General features: G+C 42.1%; 2 protein-coding genes across 3 annotated transcripts; one reads left to right on the top strand and one right to left on the bottom strand.

The window, feature by feature from the left end:
- Positions 1-1659: 1659 nt before the first annotated feature.
- On the bottom strand, positions 1660-9669 carry LOC139296402 (microtubule organization protein AKNA-like). Its single transcript, XM_070918802.1, is given in 20 exon segments — positions 1660-1830; positions 1958-2126; positions 2250-2364; positions 2623-2727; positions 2829-2972; positions 3110-3216; positions 3430-3612; positions 3721-3847; positions 3928-4094; positions 4212-4306; positions 4557-4704; positions 4988-5146; positions 5582-5733; positions 6108-6300; positions 6406-6539; positions 6667-6726; positions 6803-6951; positions 7436-7712; positions 7853-9057; positions 9465-9669. Coding segments are annotated over 20 exon segments (4065 nt in total).
- Positions 9670-14763: 5094 nt separating this feature from the next.
- On the top strand, positions 14764-21686 carry gpsm2 (G protein signaling modulator 2). 2 transcript variants are annotated; one of them, XM_070918662.1, is made up of 14 exons: positions 14764-14828; positions 17508-17729; positions 17814-17949; positions 18065-18204; positions 18289-18412; positions 18573-18688; positions 19255-19410; positions 19528-19636; positions 19812-19941; positions 20016-20092; positions 20302-20490; positions 20600-20759; positions 20865-21055; positions 21230-21686. In XM_070918662.1, the coding sequence occupies exons 1-14, from the start codon at positions 14764-14766 to the stop codon at positions 21416-21418; spliced, it is 2004 nt and encodes a 667-aa protein (XP_070774763.1). In that variant the 3' UTR covers positions 21419-21686. The 2 variants fall into 2 exon arrangements, with proteins under 2 accessions (XP_070774763.1, XP_070774764.1); XM_070918663.1 differs by lacking the exon at positions 14764-14828 and having other exon boundaries at positions 17509-17729; positions 20302-20472.
- Positions 21687-22273: the final 587 nt, after the last annotated feature.

Raw genomic sequence — 22273 nt, 5'->3', positions numbered from 1 at the left:
CACTTCAATGCCTGACATCCCTTTAAAGCGGACAAAGAAAGACTGCCAATAAAGGACCACAATAATGAGATCGCCCCTAGAGGTCTAATAGGTGGCAGTGCCAATGACAAGCTGCTTTTTCTGTACCTTTTTTTCTGTCAAGTACTTTGTAATCCAAGTCAAGTGCTTTAACCCTTGCTTTGGCACCCTTGACATGAATATCATAAAGACATCTCTAACACTCTGTTGTCTCATATAGGGGACTGACAAACTGTGGATAAAAATTTGGTTCACTGTTTTCACATGCACACACACACACACATGTGATGACCAAATAGCATCACATGTACACTCCTGAGGGATCATTAAGGCTTCTGTTTCACACTTGTTTTGTGACTATGATCCACTCATATGAGGTGTAAGGAGGCGCAACTACCTACAGAAATGATTTGCCCCAGACTGCCTGGTCTGTGGAGGTGATTCTGTATTTGTGTTTAAATGTGAGAGAACAACTGCGAGAAGTCACGCTTGCCCCACTGTGACTAGCCTGCCCTGTCAATGGCCTACAGGTTAGTGAACGTTGAGAACCTCATCTGTTCTGAACAATCAGAGGGGAAAGTTCAGGAATGTTGTTTGGACACATCTTCTTTCCCGATACCTCCCTTAGAACCACAGTGAAAGTCGATACCTCACAAACAAAAACTGAACACAGCCCGGCACCAGCAGGCTATGACGGCGACAAAGCCGCGCGACAGAAACTCAGTAAGAAGACACTGTGTCGCTAGCACCCACAGGCCAGCAGTGATGGACATTAGAGGCGTCAAATGAGCATATTAGCTAAAAGGACAGAAGTTGATACTCATACGAACTAAAGACAGGGAGGGATTTTCCTGAAATGTAATATTACCAATCTGGCCTACTTTTAATATGATTTAACTTTATCTCCTCACCCTGTGGCTGTGTGTGTGTATTGGATAGCTAATAGTTGGGAAGCAGGTAAAATAAAAAAGAAAACAAAAGGGTTAGGTGACACAAGTGTACTAACACAAACATGAAAATGTTTACTTTTTTACTGCTTTATTGCTGGGTGACATTGTACTGTGTCACTCATGTTGTCCCCTAACTAAAGGTCACAACTGGATCATATTCTTCCTCCGTTTTGCATACAGTACTGATAAAATAAATGAAGGTGTGAGGAATATGTTGAACTGTATTGATCTAATATTGGCCATCTTATGTCAGTATTCAGAATTGTCATTTTGCCCACCAAAGTAGATATAGTAAGTACTTTTACACACTGCTGAAAATAAAAGTGAGATGATGAAGGATTTTTTCAAAGATCGAAGTTGCCTGAAGACATCAAATCAAAATGTTAAGACACTTCATTTAAACAGAATGCTGTCCATCAACATAAATATCAGTTTGCTTAAAGAAATACAGCACAATAAACTGTTTGGGTTATAATATCCAAATTTTATTTTTACAATGTGATTCCAAACTTTTCTATGTATTAAAAATATACAACCATACAAAAGCAATAACTTAACACAAGCAGGTTAATTAACTAAAAATCATAGATATTCATTATCTCCCATCAAATATACATTCTTCACAGGCATCAGGTATCATAGGGACTGCCAGATTGATGATTACAGAGTAAACTGATCTGTACCCTGACTGTTATAATGCTTGGTGTTTCCTGCCCCCTAGTGGCTGCATGTTGTGCAGTTTCCTGTGGATTTGAGCCTTGGCCAGGTCAGCTGACAGTCTCTTGGCCATTCGGTCGGTGGTCCTCTTCATGCTGCGGGCCACCTCAATAGCCTGGTCTAGAGTCCTGTTCATTTCTTCCTCCTAGAAAACAGTAGCAAACTCTCCAATAAGCCGACCATGAAGCAGATGCCGAGCAGATGTTCTTGTATACAGGGAGATCTCTAAAATGTCAGAATAGCCAGCAGACATGCATGTGGAAAGATCTCACCTTGCTCCCCCTGCGTCTGCCTGTCCTGCTGCCAGTCTTTGAGGGCACTGATAGTGGGGACAGTGTCCGCTGGAAGTACACATTGCTGGGCAGGAGTGCTGTGTCTGACTGGGTGGAGCGTTTTCTGTGATGGGACGTGGACTGCAGTGGCGGCTCCCTCACTTTATAGCTGGTTTTGAGGAGAGATAGAAATAATAAGAAATAATTGATTTCACTTTAACAGAACTGTACCATTTAATAATTATTTTTGGAAAGTGCTGACAGTGGGTGATGTGTTTGATTGTGTGTTTACCTGGCAGGCAGGCTGCTGGAGGAGCCGTAGCTGACCTGGAGAAGGGGCTTCTGAAGAGACGGAGAGGAGAAAAGAGACCACCTCTCCTTGGAGTAAAAACTCTCCATGACAGCTGCTGACCACGGAAACATGAGAAGCACTACAGTATGTACACTAATAAAAGACAATACTGCACATATTGTTTTGAAGTTACAACTAAGGTCTTTTATGATGAGGCGATGCATTGAGTGCCTGCTGTTTGTGCCGAGGTTATTAATCTTGTGCTTTTCTAGGATATGCTCTGGAACCAATTTGTCTATTGTAAAAGAATAACGTCAATAATGATGACCCCAAAGTGTTGACATTATACACATTACATGATAAAATCACTCACTTTGTGGTCTCTGCTTGGTAAGGCTGTCAGAAGCCTCCTCTTTTCCTTCTTTTAAATTGGATCTGGTCAGACCAGAGGTTTTCACTGAGCCGTATCCCTCTGAACCTGATGGTTTTGGATATAATATCCCCATGTCAATGACATACACACAAAGAAATTCACGAACGGTTAGAGAATGTACTGAGAGAAATAGCCTTGGCTCTGACCTCTGCTAGATTGCAGTGCTCCCTGAAATTTATATTGAAACTCAGGTGAGGAGCGTACACTGCTGCTGCCTCTCCTGCTCCCTACAGGCGAACTGTGGAACTGCAACATGATCTCAGAGCCAGCTGTGTCACCACTGTCTGTTCCTAAAGAGCAAATGATACAAACCATAGTAGACAATGGAGGAAATATACATACACATATACAGATGTAGAGACACTTTAAGAATGTTTTGCTGCAATTTGCTTATTAGCGTGCTGTGGTGGAGGTGGTGGTGGTGTACCTTTGCTCTTGCTGGGGTCCATGTCTGAAGAGATCCAGTCCTCTATCCTCACCTGACTGGAACTGAGATTGCTCACATTGCGTCTGCTATTTGATGGTTTCCACACACTAGAGGTTAGAATAAAAGGGGTCATAATAGTGACTATATAATGAATAAATGGTAAGAACATGATAGGACTTTAAATGCCTATCCTGGACTTTTAGATGAAAGTATCTGTATTTCTCATGCAAGCTTTTTATGATTATAAATGTCACATCAGTACACCCCAACGATGCCCGTTATCCTTTCCTCCACAAATACCAGCGGGATCAGCTCCCCACCTGTTGGAGGCTGGTCTGTGGTGGGTCCGGGGTCTGGTTTTAGACCTGAGGTCATGACGATCCGGTTTGTATTGGGAGGTGAGATAGTCCATCTTCTCTGTTAGGTGAGGCAACTGGACCAAGCCCTCCTCCAGGTCCTTCTTCAGCCTGGATACCTCTGACTGCAAGGCCAGGATTGCCTCACTAAACACATACACATGAAAAGACACACAGCTATTCAGATGTTCACTGCGTAAATAGACAATTGCATAGAAGAAGATGATTAAATCTCGCTTCTTAGCAAATATTGACCTATTACAAGAGCAGGAGTACTGCGGGCTGCCTCTCTCTTCTGTATCCATGGTGGTGCTGAGTACGGGTTCAGATATGTGGTGATGGAGCTGGGCAGGCAGGTTGCGTTCAGATCCTGTTCGGTCAGTGGTGTAGAAGCATCCATCATATCAGTATTGACCAGATAAGATGGAATAAAAAGAGAACCATGAAGAAGGATTTGCTCACCCTGCAGCCTGACTGAAGGCTCCCTAGTGGTGCTCTCCACCCACCGCTCCACTGCCGCAGCTGCACCACAGGACTGTGTTTGGACAGATGAATGGAAGGCTGTCTGCAGGTTGGAGCAGGAGCCCTCACTGTCTGAGCTACTTAAACCATTATTCTGGGACTGCACACTGTACATGGGAGGATCAAGATTGAGTTATTCTCCTATGTGATATGTAGAAAGTGACTGTGGATCAGTCACCGTCTACTGAAATAATTTTATTGTTGCTGTTTATATAGATTTGTACCTCTCTGTGAGCAGATTTGGTTGAAATGGTCCAGAAGCTGATTGATTCAAGTAAGAGCTCCCAAATCCACTGTCTGTCTCTGGGCTCACAATCCTCTGCACCCCAGAAAAACCAAACATCAGGTCAAATAAAGTAGCCTATGCAGCCTACTGTACAAGTTACAGCTGTAACTTCAACAGCATCCCTGAAAATCTGTTACATAACAAACATCAAATGACAAACTAAGTTGGGGGGCTTGGAAGACCCCACAGTAGTATATATATATATATATATATATATATATATGAGCACATATGAGCAGCTAAAACTGTCAAACTACTATTAACTGTGACTGACCTGTGATACAGATGAGGTGTTGAGAGGAGGCTCTGAAAGGCTGTGGGTGACTGAGTCTCTGGGTGCGGAGGAAGAGGAGACCTCCACAGCCAGACTCACGCAATCACCCAGATCACATTCACCCACTGGGCTCAGAGCACTATCCGGGGTGCTACAGCTGAAGCAAAAACAACAAGCGAGATATTTAGATATTTAGAGTCTGTGGAGTGGAGATGAGGGGAGTTAAAGAAGTATTTTAACAGCATGGCGTGAGAAGCATTACATGATAAAAGGTAAATCCTCTTGGCACAGTGGATGACTATACATACCGTATGCAAAAGTAGCTCACTTACACTGAGGATTACAGGATGGATTACTTGTATGAGTCATGCATTATTTAAGAGCAAACCACTGTAGATAAACCACAACAGACGTATGGACTTTAATATCACAACACTGACCCGTCAGGTGTCCACTGCCTCTGTCTTGAGGATGAGCTGGTCCCGTTCAGGTATGCTAAGAGGTTACTGTGATCTATCACCTCCGATAAGACAGAGTACCTCTCCTCTTCAGTCCCAGCTGTCTGGGTTTCCAGTCCCTCCAGAGATCCCTGTGAGCTCCTGAAACTACACAGAGAAGAAAACCAGCACACAGTGACTCAAACGCTCGGTGGAACCGAACACCGACACTGCACCTGAAACACTATCTGCCCGTGGGGAAGGCTGAGAACGTGCCTGCTATTTGAGCACAAACACACATGCACGCACCACTCAAAACATGAATAGCTAGACACAATAGTGACAATGAAACATGCCCAACAGTGGTGTATTATATTCCATATCCTAGCCAGGAGAACTACTTTCATTTTTCTGTATATATTAACACTGGTACCAGTTTGACTAAATTATACTCTGGGAGAACAGAAATGTTTCACTCAGTTGATCAACTTGTATGTCCAAAACTTAAAAACTAAAGATTATGACACAATTATGACATAATATAAAACCACCAGACCAAATATTGGATTATAGAATAAAATGAGAAATGTTAAGTACCTTGATTGGCAGCAGTCAGTTGTAATGAGTTCACTGCCTTGTAATACATCATCTACATGGACCTCACTGGCCTCCTCCACTTCCTCCTCTTTTTCTTCATCTTTCCATGTCTCCATCTTATAACCCACAGTGGAAAAACCCGCACTTCGTTCCTGAAACATGAGACCCAGTCAGATAAATTGCGGTTAGTGTAATCTTACACACACACACACACACACACACACACACACACACACACACACACACACACACACACTCAGCATTACCTCCATAACCCTAAAGTATAATATACTGTTTATATAAAGTGCAAAGGGGAGAACACACACTTCTGCAGCATTATCGACCGTTACCATCATGAACGTCTGTACATTTCATAGCAATCTGTCCAATATTTGATGAGATTGTTCACTGTGGACCGAGTGATGGACTGACAAACTTGCCAATATTACTGCCCCCGCCGCCAGAGTGGCAAAACATTGTGAAGACAAGTGAGTGTTGGTGAGGCCATGGGTGTGTCTGTGATTACCTCATGCAGGGATGGTGGAGGTGAGGGTGTGGGCATGCAGAGAGGACTGGGCCTCACATGCAGAATCTCTTTCATGGGCGTGGGAGTGGAGGTTGAGTGGGGTGGAGAAATCTGCTCACACATGTTTTTGTCTATCATCTCCTTTATGTCCTCAAGGTGCATCCCTATCCTGAAGATGTCTCCCTCCACCAGCCTGCGCACCCACACACACACACACACACACATTCAGACGCATGAATGGATGCATTAACATGACACTGATACATTCACACAGGTGCAATAGCGATGTCTCTCTAACCTGTTTGGGTCAAAGGTGCCAGTGTTCCTGGACAGGCCCATGTAGTTTTGCATCTCGAGAGCTCTGTGCTCCTCCTTCTTACTGATATATTTTCTTTCCAGCTGGTCCTGAGCCTCCATAATGCTCCGCAGCATCTGACAATAGACACATTTTACATTTATGCACATGCAGAAGAAAGTATAATGCATCTCAGACACATTAAAATCAAGACATTCTGTGCATTATGTAAAGAACTACATGTAGGAAGTAAACAAAACTTACCATTTGCTGTTCTGCTGTGCTCACTGACATGTTGCTTACACTCAGTTTGAATTCTTTCACCTGAATAGAGGAAGGTTCATAAATGGTAAGATGTAATATTTTAGATAGTAATATCCTGGCACATCTTCAAACGAACCTTTTCCATGAACTGGCTGATGATGTCTCTCAGCTCAGCAGTCATTCTTTCCCCATCACTGGGACCCTCTTCAGGCTGGCTGGAGGAAGCTGTGTTCACCTCCTTAATGTTGCTCTGGGGGGTTGTTTCTCCTTTTACACCAAGGTTTTCTGAAAACAATGCAAGAATGTAGTGATATAGACCCAACAAAGGCCACAAAATGATTAGCAACATATCCATGATATTGAGTCTTTGATAAACTTCCACATCTACATCTCATCTATCGAATTGCTACAGATAAGGGTAATCAAAGGATTCTTTTTTCATCAAGTACATCAGTGTAGTGCAAAGAATTTGTTAATTTGTGTTTTTTGAACTGTTAAAAATTGCACGATGCATATAGGTACTGATGATGTGATATAGAAATCAAATGTGAAATATTTGAATGTGGTCAGGTTGTCCAGTTCACAACCATTGTTTTCCACTTGATTAAAGTGCTCCAAAAGCAAAGACAAGATGTTTGGGTAACTAGAATAGTGTCATCTGACCCCATTTGTCTCTATGGAAACCAGTTGCACTTCACTGCGTAATTTGCAAGTAGCGAAGCAAAGCGCCAACCTGTCATAATATCAGATGTCAGACACAGAGACGTACCTGATGGGGGAAGGTGAGGAGCCAAGGATCCAAGATGGCTTCCCTCTACTACAGGTAAATTTTCCTGATGATCATCATCACATTCTAAATAATTCATCAGTTCTGAGGAGGGCTGAGACTGTGAAAAGACATTCATAATTTTGTAACTTGCATTGAAAATATGACTCAGAAATTACAACTGATTTCTCGCATGCGTACTTACGTTTGTTCCTAGTCTCATTTGATCTATAAGGTTCTCTGCCTCAGCATATTTGGTTAGCAATTTATCATATTCAGCCTAAAGACGTGAAACAAGACAAATGTTAGTCCTACGTCCTATGCACAGTATTCATATTTGGTACTGTTTGAGGAAATACAAGCAAAAGAAAACTGCAGGAACAGGTGCGCTGTGAAGAGTAAATTCTGAATGTTTTCTACCTGCAGGTGATGCACCAGTGCTGGATGAGTCTCTTTGTCCTCGTCTTTGAAGACATAGGGCTTCTCTGATGGTTGGACTGAATCCTCCAGGACTCTGCTGATCACCTCTAACATCCCTGGTGAAGACTGGGCTCTGTGCATGGTGCCGGGGCTCTGAGGAACGGGTCTGGCTGGCCCACTTGGAGCTTTGGGGATTTTCACCTTAGGGGCAACCTTCGAGAAATCAGGGAGTGGGTAATGGACTTGGCCTTGGCCATACTTCATCTCGCTGAAGGACCTGGTGCGCACAAGTGGGACTCTCTGAACCTGATCATGATCTTCTGCGTTTTCCTCCTTTACAACATCTACATCACTTGTATCCCCACTGCTGTGTTTTGACTCTATGCTTGCAAAGCTGGATGTGATGCTGTCAGTAGCAGCAGAGGCGACATTATCAATTCTCCTTTCTGCTTCGTCCTCTAAACTAGATTTTTTGGACGCAGTATTACTCTTTTCATCAGTCCTACCAGAGCAGAAACTCTGATCTGAATTAGAAGCAGGGCTCTTTGAGTGGTTACTATTAATTGTTGTGCTGTTGAGTGGTGGAGCCCAGCTAAAAACAGTGTCATCCACGCTCTCCAGCAGGGACACCTCCGGCAGGGTCTCTGCCTCGATCAACCTACCCGACCGCAGCAATTCCTCTCGGGACAAGTGTCGCAGCAACAACTGGTTAATGTCTGCAGGATATGATGGGGCAAACTCACTTGGCTTGGAAGCATGAAAAAAGTTGTCCTGTTTGGGGTTGGCATCCTCTTGCGACAAAGTTGCTGGTTTCTCAGAATTATGCTCAATAGAAACCAAGCGTTCAATAATATCTTCATCTTTTGTGTTACAGTCAAGCAAACCAGGAGCACCAGGACTTGCATGAACAGTTTCTCTTCCATCACAGCTCATATTCCCCGCAGAGTCAGCTGTCTGGTTGAAGTAGAGGCTTCCAAGGTCACCATCATAAGGTAGGTCGTCCTGATCCTCGTCACTAGTATTTTGCCCTGGGTCCTCATTCCTCTGGTTTAAGGGCAGCTCATCTTGCATGGTGTTTGGTCTTTGGGCAGATACATGCAATATGCTGCTCTTGGTCTTGCTCTCTACCACCCTCTCACTCTGACTGCTGACAATACTAGACTCTGAGGAGGTGACATCCAAGGCTGACAGCTCTGCGCTCCCTGCTAATTACAGAACACCAACAACACAAATACAACATCAAATTAGAGGGTTGCATAGATTCATTTAAACCTCAGTCTTTGCATTTACTTTTTGTAAGACTGTCCACCATTAACAATGACAGCTCCAACGTATTATGCGACTCAACATATGTCACTACATGTATCACTTAAACTGTTTACCATTTTGTTTTTGTCACATTACATGTCACCAAAACAAAAAAAGGTAAAAGAAAAAAACAATACATTTCCCTCATCACTGTTGTATCCACAAAGCCACAAAGTATTTTCCATTGTTTGAACTGAAATTCATGTCCAAGCCTAGAATCACCACTAATGACCTGTTATAAATGGTTCAGGACAGATACAACAAGCCAGTTAAACATAAACTAAAAAAGAACTCCAGGACTTACCACTGAGATGGATGCTGGCCTCGGAGGCAGCAGACTCTGCCTGGGACAGATGCAAAACTAAAGAGCGTTCCAAATCACTCAAGTGGAGACTTTCATCTTCACTTAGGTCGACAAAGATGCTCTGCTGAATGCACTTCTCCCACAGCACAGTGGGTCTGTCCTCTCCCTGAACATCCTCATCTGATTCCTCTGGTTCTCCCTCCATGGGCACTTTGTCTGAAAATGTCGACCTCTCTTCACCTGTGTTAAGACAGGGGGTAAGAAAAGAGGATGGAGCACCTGTTCATCACTTAGCAACGCAACTTGTGAGCTGACAACATTGGATCAAAATGTGCAAAGCTGTCAATTATTTAACAATAAATGCATTGTGTGGGCAGAGGTTTGCGTGAGATAAGTGTATAAGGTGTTTGTGTGAATGATGTTTATGGGTGAAATCATTTGTGTGTGAGAAACAGTGGTGGAAGAAATGTACTTTGTTAATAAGAGTAGTAATTACTCAATATAACATATTCCATTACAAGTAAAAGGCCTGCATTTTAAATCTTAGTTAAGTAAAAAGTTCTTATCCTGCAGCATAATGGCCCCTGTCAGTGTTTACACATTTTAATGTAGATGGTCGAGAGTAATATTCTGTTGGGTAGTTGAGTCATTGCATCATATTTTATAAACGGATATGTTTTGCATGTAAAATCTCAATGTGTATAGTAATAATTTGTAAGTATAGTACTACATTTGTCAAATGTAATGAAGTAAAAACTACAATATTTGCTTCTGAATTGTAGTATAAGTATAAAGTAGCAGACAATGGAAATACTCAAGTGAATTAGAAGTATTTCATAATTGTACTTAAATACTGTAATTGAGTTAGTAAATGTGCTTACTTTCTACCACTGGTGAGGACATATGTGTATTGTGAAAGCTCTGTGGCATTGCAACATAGGCTACTAGCCTACACTGCAGAGTAAGATTGTAAAACACGATTTCAAATTACAGTGTCTGTACTATATATATATGTGTTGTGGTGGGAACTTACTCGGGTTATGAACTGGTCCTTCAGCAGCGCGACATTAGTTTTAAGTTGGTCCGATCCACAGCCATGCTCTTGCTCCTGACATCATCTTGCCACCAGCCACAGTATTTCTCTCTATCTTTCTTGACATATGGTTTCTCGGACCGGTTTAGTTTCTGTGGCATCATTAATAATATAGCTAGTCTACACGGCAGCGCTGAACGTCTGGAGCCGGGACTGGCAGCTGTACAGGCAGAGTCTGGTTGCTAGGTAACGGTGGTCGTGAAGCCTCCAACAAAAGGAGTTAAATAGCGTTAGCAAGTAAAACAATCAACATCAGTACTTTTTGTATTTCAAGTATATACTTTACGTGTTTATTAAGGGGTCTAAGGGGAACTTTACACCCTCGCCTGCTTAAACGATACATAGCGGACAAGTGGTCCTTTGTGCTTACTTTGCAAACAAACGGGCGTCAAAAATTAATAAACTACGTCTGTCAGGTACTGACAGCTAAACCGTGACAAAACGTCATCTCTTTTCTATTCAAATGTATTGGTCCAATGACTGTTATTCGGGGCGTGGCTATCTTTGAATGTCGCCCTCTGATTGGCTACTCGGCGAAAACACAATACGATAGTGGAGCCGCAAGGTTTTACTTCTTTCTCATCGAAGTGAAATCGAAGTTTTACAAAAGTTAAAGGATAATATAGTGTTAGGCTGGATATGGTACGGTTTGTCCTTCAATTGCAGGCTTGTCTTTTTAGACGGACGTATGTTTGTATTCCTGTGAGAAAGTAAAGAAAAGAAGAGAAATCACCATTGTTCGAACTGGATCGTCTAACGTAAGTTTAGAAGCTAACATGCTAACTAGCTAATCTTTAGCTGTATGAGATACTGTCCCCAGAGAGGGATGAATTCATTGCCCGAGGTTGTGTCTTCGAGCTGGTGTTAAACGTCTGACAGTAGTACCCATCATGTAAGCGTGGTGTTTACAATGCTCTCTTTCAAGCTTCCTCATGGAAGAGTACCTCTTGGATATGTCTGAATGGAGCTCCTACTAACAGGGATGTGTCCAGTAGAGATTAATCATAACGTTAACGTTACTGATCAGTCACTCGGAACTCGGATAATCAATGGTGTTAACGTTACTGTTTGTTTACTTAAGTTTTTTTATTAAAGCTTAATATATGAATGTACTTAAAGTTCTAAACACAATTAGAGTAATTGTTCTATTACTCTATTTGTCTTACATGATTATGGCCACTTTCATATATTTCATATACTTGCAAACATTATTTAATTATTATGCCAGTTTAGTAATACACAGTTATACAGACACACACACTCTTATCTCTACACAACATTGACACAGACACAACCATCAAACTCACATCACCCAAAAGAAAGGTGTTCAATTTTATGGTCATTTTGGAGGCTTCAGTTTGAGGTGCTGTTGAAATGTGTTGTGTTATAGGAGGAAGTGTTTATAATATTTAGTCTTCCCTCACTGTTGAATCATATATTAGGTATACCTGGTTTATTTTATTCCTAGTTTTAGATAAGTGTACCCAGTAGAATGGCAACTGAGTGTGTGTCATCTGGAGTACTAAATCTCCAAGTCTTCAGTGTCAGTATAATGTTATGTCAAATCTGTATAGTGTCCGTAACCATGCAAGGCAAAATACAACAAATGTTCATGCACAAAATCAACTAACCAAGTACTGCGAGACCAGTTAATTTAGATGTAAAGTTATTCATGATCACAACACTTTTCCTTGCAGGCTTTCCAGATATCCTGTTCCTGTGAGGAAGAGTTACCGGTCAGTATCCCAGTACTTCTGTGGTTGTTTCTGTCTTTGTTTTGCTGACTCATGGTGTAATGCTGAGTGGTGTTTCCATATTTAGATTTTGCTCTCAGTGGCAGTAGTCATTTCAGCGCATCAATGGGCTGTAAGCACAAAGAAAGTATATGCTGTGTGCTTAAGATGAAATCATGTCCTATTTGTGACTCAAAGAGATAACCTCCCGTGAAGCTGTCATTTAAAAAAACAACCTCTTGTTTCCTTTGATGACGCTTTTTAGTGATGAATCACTTCTTCCTGGTACACACTTGTTCATGCTCACTGTAGCTTTGTGAGCAGAGAAGGCCTCTCTCAAACACACCCAGTTGGCATACAATTGTGGAAAAGGTTGCATGAACACTGGCACACATCAATCGGTGATTATAATAATGTACTCCCAAAGCCCTGGGCTTTAGTTTATGTTGTAACCGTTCACATTCACATAGCAGCAGGCAGAACAGGGTGGGTGATTTCATTCTCGTACCTTCTTGTACAAGTACTCAACATATAAGGACTATAAACCACCAGACTTTAGTTATTGCATCGATTATGATAAGGTAAAACCCTCTTCTTTAGAAATTTGCTGGATCAGCAACAATGTTACCCTTACATTCAAACTTGTTCACATGCACAAACAAACCCCTATCTGTAAAATTTCCCCTCAATTCTAAGTTTAGTGTTGAATGTCTACTGCCACTCATACTGTGTTGAGTCTTTTCATTGAGAGAAATTTACCAGCCGTAATCCTAGTACTAACAAGAGATTCTGACATAAGCATCATGATTGAGTTGTTGGGTGCTGTCTTTTGTTGCTGTTTTGGTTCTTGTGCTCTTCTTGCAGTATGAGCTCAGTGCTGATATGTCAAAAATAAAAAAGGAAACTGCTCTGCAAACCTATTGTAGATCAAAGGTCCTAATCCAAAGTACTTTATGAACAAAGGCCTCCTTTTTATGTACAGTAGATAGAACTGGGCCTGGACCAAGAAATACAGTACATATATTTTGACTCTTAAGTAATATCCAAGTAAATAAAAAGTAATAATAATTGTCATGATTAGTATTAAATATATTAAAAATAATTTTATGATTCACCAAACTTGATACTGATAGACTCTTGTTTACTAATTTTTCCTACTGTTTTTAGATTTTGCTAATAATAGGAATGTGGTCTGTATGTAAAGTTGGGGTGAACATATTTGGATTGCTGGAAAACAAACACAGAGGTGGTCATTTATAATATCTGATCTATAAAATGCAATACAATTTACGTGCCATGTGTTTTAACTGTCTCTGAGAGGTTTTCAAATATAGGCACACTGCTTGTTTGTCATGTCTTTGTGGTTTTTCAGCTGTTAGCATAAAGAATTAACCCAGTTTGCAAAAAGTGGTCTGCCCTATTTCCCACCGTGTGTGTGTGTGTGTGTGTGTGTGTGTGTGTGTGTGTGTGTGTGTGTGTGTGTGTGTGTGTGTGTGTGTGTGTGTGTGGAGGAGCTGATGGGTTAAACTTGGGGGGACAAATGGGTGTGGCTGGTATGGTGTGGCTGGTGGCTATCATGGAGAAATGAGGTAATGGTTGGCTCTGGTCTTTACTTGGTGCAGTCTATCTTATCCATGTAGCTTGCTTATCACTGTCCTTTCCTTTGGTGGACGGTGCATACACACAGTATGTTCATCTGTTTTTCTATTTTTTTTTCCAGAGCTTCAGTTTTAATTTAGTGACCTTTTTCTTGACAAATAATGCAACAGGTTGCTGGTTGCTCTTTACTTTCATTGACTACCTCTGATTTGCATCGACACACTCTGGAGATTATATTTTTCCTGCCACCCCTGCTTGCATTGGTTGCATTCTGTGGCATTCAAAGCTTGCACACCTTACAGCACATTTAGAGCTCTCATACGCGCACGCACACACACACACACACACACACACACACACACACACACACACACACATCTCCAAGCCTGGATCAATTGAGTCACCATTTTAGATTGACAGCTTGCCTGTGTTGACCCCGTCCATTCGCCCTGCTCTCTCACTTTCTGCCTGCCCCACTTGTGCACGCTGCTGTTTGGTTGGTGTTGCCATGGCACCGCGTGGCCAGAATGAGGCTTCACGTACAGCATCTTGTGTTCTCTTCACAGAGGGCAGCCGACGAGATTGAAGGGCAGTGACGCAAAACACACAGTATACAAAAGCAGCCGTGCGGACTGACGCTCAGGACTCTGCAGCTCTGTCTAACACTCATGGGGTTACCTTCCCCTCTCAACATTCAGCAGAGAGACAGTCGCAGACTTGGCCACGTTGGGTGACTTTTTGTTTGGTTTACCACCTCTTGCCCAGCTCCTTTTTCGACCAAACATTTCTTTTTCTTTCTTGTTGGCTCTTGTTTTTAAACGCAACCATTTTTTCGGGAACGAAACTGGGATTGTCCCTCATATTATGCACATCAATGGATACCAGTGGCTCAGTGGTTAGCACGGGGGCTGAGGAGCAGTCCGCTCATGTCCGCTACAGGTAGGAATCTCTCCTCTCTCAACTAAGGTATAGTTATAGAGTAGATTGCTACTGTTTTTCCTTTTTAACATTCCTGGAAAAAACCCTCATTCGTTTTAGGAGGGACTGTAAATTAGGTTGTTGGTTAAGAGAAGAAAGATCTCTTTAAATTTGTCATTATTTTAATGCTTGTTACATAAGATGTGTCAGTGTCAGGTAACAGATACAGTATTTATTTGATGTTAACCTTGTTGAGGAAGTGATGGTATTATGTGTACTATGGAATTGGAAAGCTAAGTTAATTTATCGGGTGGGATGCCCTTTTTCACATTGTTCTCTGTGAGTTTGTTGATATAAAGGTAGGTGAGTTTCCCAAAAGGCACCAGCCAGCTGTCCATATATACCCAGGGAAAGAGCTCTGGCAACAGGTGTGACCTGCCTAACACAGAAAGACCTGCTCCAGTTAGCTTCAATATTTAACAAGCCCTGAAAAATTCATCACTGCTTGCTTTGTTTTTCGCCACACGTGTCCAATTTATTTGGATAGAGTAGGCGTCTGCTTGGTTGGGAGGATGTCTGTTTTTCCCCAATGGACACTACTGTCAGGATGGTTATCGTCAATTAGTTGATTCCATTAGACTACACTACAGTCTGCATGTGTCTGACACATCTAATAAAGCTACTTAACACTCTCCAGCACTGTAATCTGTCAGGTGCACACTCTACAGCTGTAATCTCAGGTGACCAGGTCAGAAGAGAGAGCTTGAAAGAAAGACAAGCTGATTAGTGTAGAAAATGCTGATTGAGCAGTTTCCTTGCTGCCATGCATTGGAAGTTAATACTGTGACAACATCACATGAGTCTCCTTGAAAGTTTTCCGACGCGTGATGCTAAAATCACTCGTCAGAGTGACGTCAGATGAGCAGTGGTTTTGATATCACAGGAAAGGAATGCTATTTTTTTTTAAACTTTTTTTCTTTTCCTTAAATCAACAACAAACAAGATCTTGATCACCCTCTTTTAGTACAAACTACCAACTTGGGTTGAGTTGCTCTCTTCATGCTTCAAACAAAGGAGCTACAGCCTGGAAGCCTTTCCAGTGGAAACCTCAGTAGATGCCTCTCAGATGCTCCATGTGCTGTTGTTGTTGTTGTAAGACACGAAAAGCAAGCAGGTAGGCTAGTGTTTGCCACCGCTACAGTGTTGTAGTATGTTGTTAACTTTGTAGTAAACAAAAAGTAGGCCAAGGCCTAAAACTGCTGATTACATGAGCTTTATCAACTATTCACAACATGTTTGCCTTTGTTCACAAAGTATAGCCAAGCTGACAAGCTACTTTGATTGATGTGTTTGTGTCATTCTAATAGCACACTATGTAAACTATTACTTCACATGGGGCATCTAGACTACATTGTGTCTTTATATTAATGTTTCTGGGTCAGTTTTTGAGAGCTTTCAGACAAAGCCTTGGGTGGCTGCAGGAGGAAAGCTTGAGATAAACAAATTGAACAGACTTTGTGTGCAGCCGATCTCTTCCCAACAATACAGTTTCCTGAAAACCAAAAGTTGGCAGACTAACAATTTTTGCTTTGCACAAATATGCCGCTTAATCTAAAGATAATCCATGTGCAGATAAACCATCAGCCATTGTCTAACATTCCTTTCATCTGGCCTTGAAACGCCAGAGCCTAACCTCATCTGTAACTCCACAAGGCTTGTCTTAGAGGACCCACTTCAAATTGAATGTTAAAAATGATATCCTGCATTTTTATATTGTTTGATTAGACTACAATTTCATTATAGTATGTTATAAAAAGCAACCAACAATCTGAACAGCCATTTACTTTATTGATAGACAAGAAAGCATTAGCATCAGCAAGCTATTTTGTCCGAAGTTCAGGATAATGTGAATTTGATTGTTTCTTTCATTAAAAAGATTGAGAGTTGTGAGTTGGATCTTAAAAATTATTGGAGCATCTGTGAACACATCAACAAAGTGAAGTGTTTTCAAAGTGCATTACCAAATTATTATGGTAAAATGTTACAAAAAATAAAGTTCATTTTTATTCCATTTTGTAACCCATTGGAAACCGATGCCTGCATAATATGAATAAGTCTAAAAACCTATGATATGGTTGAAAATGATTGGAAGTAATATCCTGTAAAGCATATACAGCTTGTGGTTAATGGGCTAAAACATACAGATATTTTAAGGCACAAAGTATTTAAACTATTTCAAATTCTAAAGCAAAGCTAATGAACAGGGGATTTTAAACATTGGTCTACTTTAACACTTCTACTGACTCTCTGCTTCATTTTACCGTAAAAGGAACCCGCTTTACTTTCTGAGGCATGTCAAAGGGATGTGAGAGCTACCATAACAAACAAACCCCAGTTTGAGCCATTGTTCTCTGTAGGTGGAAGGAAGTAGCTAAACAACATTCCCTGTTGAAAGCCTTTGCTTAGAGAGAGGTTTTATTCCCTGGTTGTAAGCGGAGGCCGGTCAGTTGGCTGTAGGTTTCAGCCAGAGAAGATCTATTTTCCCATTACTTTTTTGTTATTGGTCTTAAATTATTGTCTTTGGATTCAAGATACTTTGGTGTTGCTCAGTAAGAATTGTTTTTCTTGAGTCTTAGCCAGTTCAAACAGCAGATCCTTGTTCGACACCTGACAGACTGACTCTGCTGCTGTCCGCTGTAGGATGGAGGTGTCCTGCCTGGAGCTGGCGTTGGAGGGCGAGCGGCTCTGTAAGGTGGGCGACTACAGAGCAGGCGTCTCCTTCTTTGAAGCTGCCATCCAGGTGGGCACAGAGGACCTGCAGGTGCTCAGTGCCATCTACAGCCAGCTGGGAAATGCTTACTTCCACCTGCATGACTACGCCAAGGCCCTGGAGTTCCACCGGCATGACCTCACCTTGACCAGGTTGGAGCTACACAAGAACCTGACAACTGCTGCTGACAGATCATTACTATATTTGTTATTACTAACATAATGTGTGTTGCGTAGGACAATTGGTGACCTGCTTGGAGAAGCCAAAGCCAGTGGAAACCTCGGCAACACATTGAAGGTGCTGGGGCGGTTTGACGAGGCTGTGGTTTGCTGTCAGAGGCACTTGGACATAGCAAGAGACATTAATGACAAGGTGAGGCAGCCAGATATTCACGCACATTAGTGATAGTGTATACAGTGATGTGTATGGGGGGATCCAGAAGACATTAATCTTCAGCACTGACATGTTTTTCCTGGATTGGTGTTAGGTGGGGCAGGCGCGAGCTCTGTATAACTTTGGGAACGTGTACCATGCCAAAGGTAAAAGTATCTGTTGGAGTGGAGCTGAGCCTGGAGATTTCCCAGAAGAGGTCATGATGGCACTTAGGAAGGCAGCAGAGTACTATGAGTAAGTGACTGTGACATTTTAATGATACGATGCCTTTCTACTAATATCCAATCACATTGCATTTGACTGTGTGTGCATTTTCAGGGCAAACTTGGCGATAGTGAAGGAGCTTGGGGATCGCGCTGCTCAGGGTCGAACCTACGGCAACCTCGGCAACACGCACTACTTGTTGGGAAACTTTCGCAAAGCTGTGGCTTCTCACGAACAGGTGTAGTGTGACCCTAAAAACCCATTCATTATCAAAGCATATTTGCAAAGTCTACATACTTCATAGACAAGCATTATACGTGTAACTCAGTTACTTCTGTTATTACAGTTATTCTAATATAAATGCTAAAATATGTTTCCATGTCTCTTCCTCTGAACAGCGCTTGCTCATAGCTAAGGAGTTTGGCGACCGCTCAGCAGAGAGACGGGCTTACTGCAACCTGGGGAACGCCTATATCTTTTTGGGGGAATTTGACGTGGCAGCTGAGCATTACAAGTAAGCCACAGCACAACATTTTTAAAAATAATTTTCTGTATAAAAACGTATGACAGGGCATGCATACATGTAGAATCTTATGTATCAAGGATCTGTTACACAGTATACTGGATAGGCATTTCCATGGTACAAGTACATGGCGGAATGTACAGAATAAGTTTACAAAACTTTTGTCACTTGTTTGACTTATCTAAACAGATATAAAGTTATGCAGTTTATTTTTATCATTCTTGATTAAAACTACAGCAGTCTTGCTAGAACCAGCAGGGTAGAGGACGGTTTACACTTCATCATCTCTACATACTGTCAAGCAAGATATAAATGTTGGGTGTGGTGTGACATATCACGTCTGTTGAAAGACAACTGTTATACCACCAAACATAAACTAAGCTGTGGTTTTTCTTTCATCCATGAGTATCTTAGAAACGGCTGTCTAACAACTGTAAAAATTGTTCCCAGACTGTGTTTCTTCTGAAATTAAACCTGTGCCATGTAGGAAGCCAGAGGCAAATATTGAAGCCTCTCTGAAGTGTTTTGAACCAGCTGCATGTCTGCGTGTTTGTCAGGAGGACACTGCAGCTGGCGAGGCAGTTGAAGGATCGAGCGGTGGAGGCCCAGGCCTGCTACAGTCTGGGTAACACCTACACACTTCTCCAGGACTATGAGAGGGCCATCGACTACCACCTCAAACACCTCATCATCGCCCAGGACCTCAATGACAGGTACACACACACACACACACACACACACACACATTCACTATAGGAAGAAGAATTCATGCTGATGTTTCCTATATTTTAAGTGTTTATAAGATTTATTTAAATGTCTTTTTGATGTAGGATTGGGGAGGGCCGTGCATGCTGGAGTCTTGGAAATGCTCACACTGCACTTGGGAACCATGACCAAGCCATGCATTTTGCTGAGAAACACCTGGAGATCTGCAAAGAGGTACAGAATGTAAATGAAAGCAGTGTAAATGTTCCTTTCTTTCTCATTCTTCTGCCATTGCCTTCTCCTTTTTAATAAAGCAGTGGAAACAATATTCTGAGCAACTAACTTTGAAAATGTTACAAAAACAGGAAAGGAAATCCTTCAGTAGTTGTGTATGTGTTTTTCTTTCTAGACTGGAGACAGGAGCGGGGAGCTGACGGCTCGTATGAACGTGTCTGATCTCCAGATGGTTCTGGGTCTGAGTTATAGCACAAATAACTCCACTCTGTCAGAGAATAAGGAAATTGACTACAACCTGCACGGTATGTTGGTTAAGTTTTAAATGATACGTGTAGTTTGTATTGCAAAGGGTGTTTACATTGTTTCTGTGTTTTAGGAGCGAGGCCCAGGATGAGCAGAAGACACAGCATGGAGAACCTGGAGCTGATGAAACTCACTCCAGACAAGATGAATGTAAGAACTTCATCATGTTCTGTCACAGCTCCTTCTAAGTCACGCCGGGCTACTAAAACAACCTTTTTAGCGTCCTTGGGTCCCCTGAAAGGCAGACCACAGATAATTGGATGTTTTATCTCCTCCAAGCTTTGTGTTTCTTCCTATCGTTTTTCCCCACCGTTTCCTTCTGCATTGTGGTAACTATAATCCATTCCTGTGTATTGAAGGGTCAGAAGTGGAACAGTGACATCCTGACCAAACAGTCCAAACCCTCTCTGGCTAAGACCTCCTCCAAGCTGTTCTTTGTCAGCCGTCTGCGTGGGAAGAAATACAAGGCTGGTGGCTCCAGTAAGGTCCTCCAGGACACCAGCAACACGCTGGACACCAGCCAGACACTCGCACAGGGACCACAGAAGGTACACAGCGCAGGGTGCATTCAGCTGATAACACACACATGCATTTAGTTTCCTACAGCTATCATCAAACAAGGCCTATTTTCATTTTTGTGTTTTTGTACTTAATTAGCGACTCAGTCCTGACATGCTTGGAGACGAGGGCTTCTTTGACCTGCTGAGCCGTTTCCAGAGCAACCGTATGGATGACCAACGCTGCTCAATACAGGATAAGGGCAGCAGGTTATCATTAAACAGTGGTCCGGAGTCGCCTCCTAGAGCCATCAGGAAATGTAAGTCCATGCATTCCCACAGTGTAACTCCCTTTTCATTCTGAAATAAAACTTCTGTGCCGTTTATCTCGTCTGGCACTTCATTGATTCTCTCAAACTCTGTAGCTGTATCAGAGTCTGCCAACGTCTCGGGTGCCCCAAGCCGGCGGTTAGAGGAGTCGTCAGCAGCAGGGGGGAGCCTGCCCGGCCTAAGGCTCAATCAAAACAGCAATCAGGCCGTGCTCAGCCACCTGATGGCCAATGCTGACAACGCTGAGCCTGACGACGACTTCTTTGATATGCTTGTCAAGTGCCAGGTACCTGATATGACCAAATATGTGCTTGAAGAAAAAAGCTGAGTGCTGTTTACTGCACAATGATAAGCACACAATACATTTGATACAGAAGATAAAAAGTGCTTTTCTACACAAGAACATAAAAAACAGATCTTAAACTGACGCTCTGACGCTTTCTTCCTTCAACTCTACCAGGGGTCCCGTTTGGATGACCAGCGCTGTGCCCCCCCTCCTCCTCCGGTCCGAGGGCCCACTGTACCAGATGAGGACTTCTTCAGCCTCATCATGCGCTCTCAGGCCAAACGAATGGACGAGCAACGTGTCACCCTGCCCTCTGCAGCAAACACTACAGCCAGGCCCAGCTCCAGCTCCAGCTCCAACTGAACTAAGCACTAAAGAGACAGTCACGTTTTGTTTTTGTTTTTATCTCATGAATGTGTGGACAGCATTGTGACTGACCAGTGGGTGGTCACTCACAAGAAAGCCTTTACATTTGTCCTTTTGGACAAAACACAGCACTGTCAGCATTGTATGTAGTCTGAAATCTCAAATTAACAAGAACTTGTTTCGCACAACTTGCACAGCACCAACAAACTCTCAGTAGTATCAGGGACAAAAGTGTTGTTTTTTTTTTATCTTGTTTGTCATGAGTCTGTCGTCCTTATTTCATTTCACTCTGTGTGTATTTTTCAATACGCAACTGCAGTTATGTTTGCGTTAACTGTACTTTTTATTATTGTTGTGGTTCTGTTAACTGCCGTCCCACCACTATGAAATAATGTGGTTATACTTTCAGTGGTGTCTGAGTCATTGTGGACACAGAGGTACAGCACTCTTTCCATGTATTTTGTTTATATGTGAGGGGGGGGGGGTTGTTTTTGTTTTAAGAGTTACCAAGGTCGGGCAAAGGAAATGGGATTTTAAGCAAACTATTTGATAGAAGAATGAATTTAACCCGTGTACAGCCCTTATGCTCCTTTGTACTAAATGTTTCAATGAGGTAAAGAGGAATAAAGCCTCATTCATGTACAGTCAACATGTTGTTTTGACTTTTTAAAATGTTCAATGTAAAATGTTTCAACAAAACACAAAAGACACAGCTTGTGTAAAAGACACTTTATTGAACGTACCAGCAGTCAGACTTGAGTTAGCTTGAATTAATTTAAGTCACTTTTAAAAACAAGAATTAGAAAGGCTTAATACAAGAGCCACTAGCATTTCAAAAAACATACTAATACC

The sequence above is a fragment of the Enoplosus armatus genome, chromosome 14 (assembly GCF_043641665.1).
Source record: "Enoplosus armatus isolate fEnoArm2 chromosome 14, fEnoArm2.hap1, whole genome shotgun sequence".
Classification (NCBI taxonomy): Eukaryota; Metazoa; Chordata; class Actinopteri; order Centrarchiformes; family Enoplosidae; genus Enoplosus; species Enoplosus armatus.
This window is presented reverse-complemented; position numbering and strand designations above follow the sequence as displayed.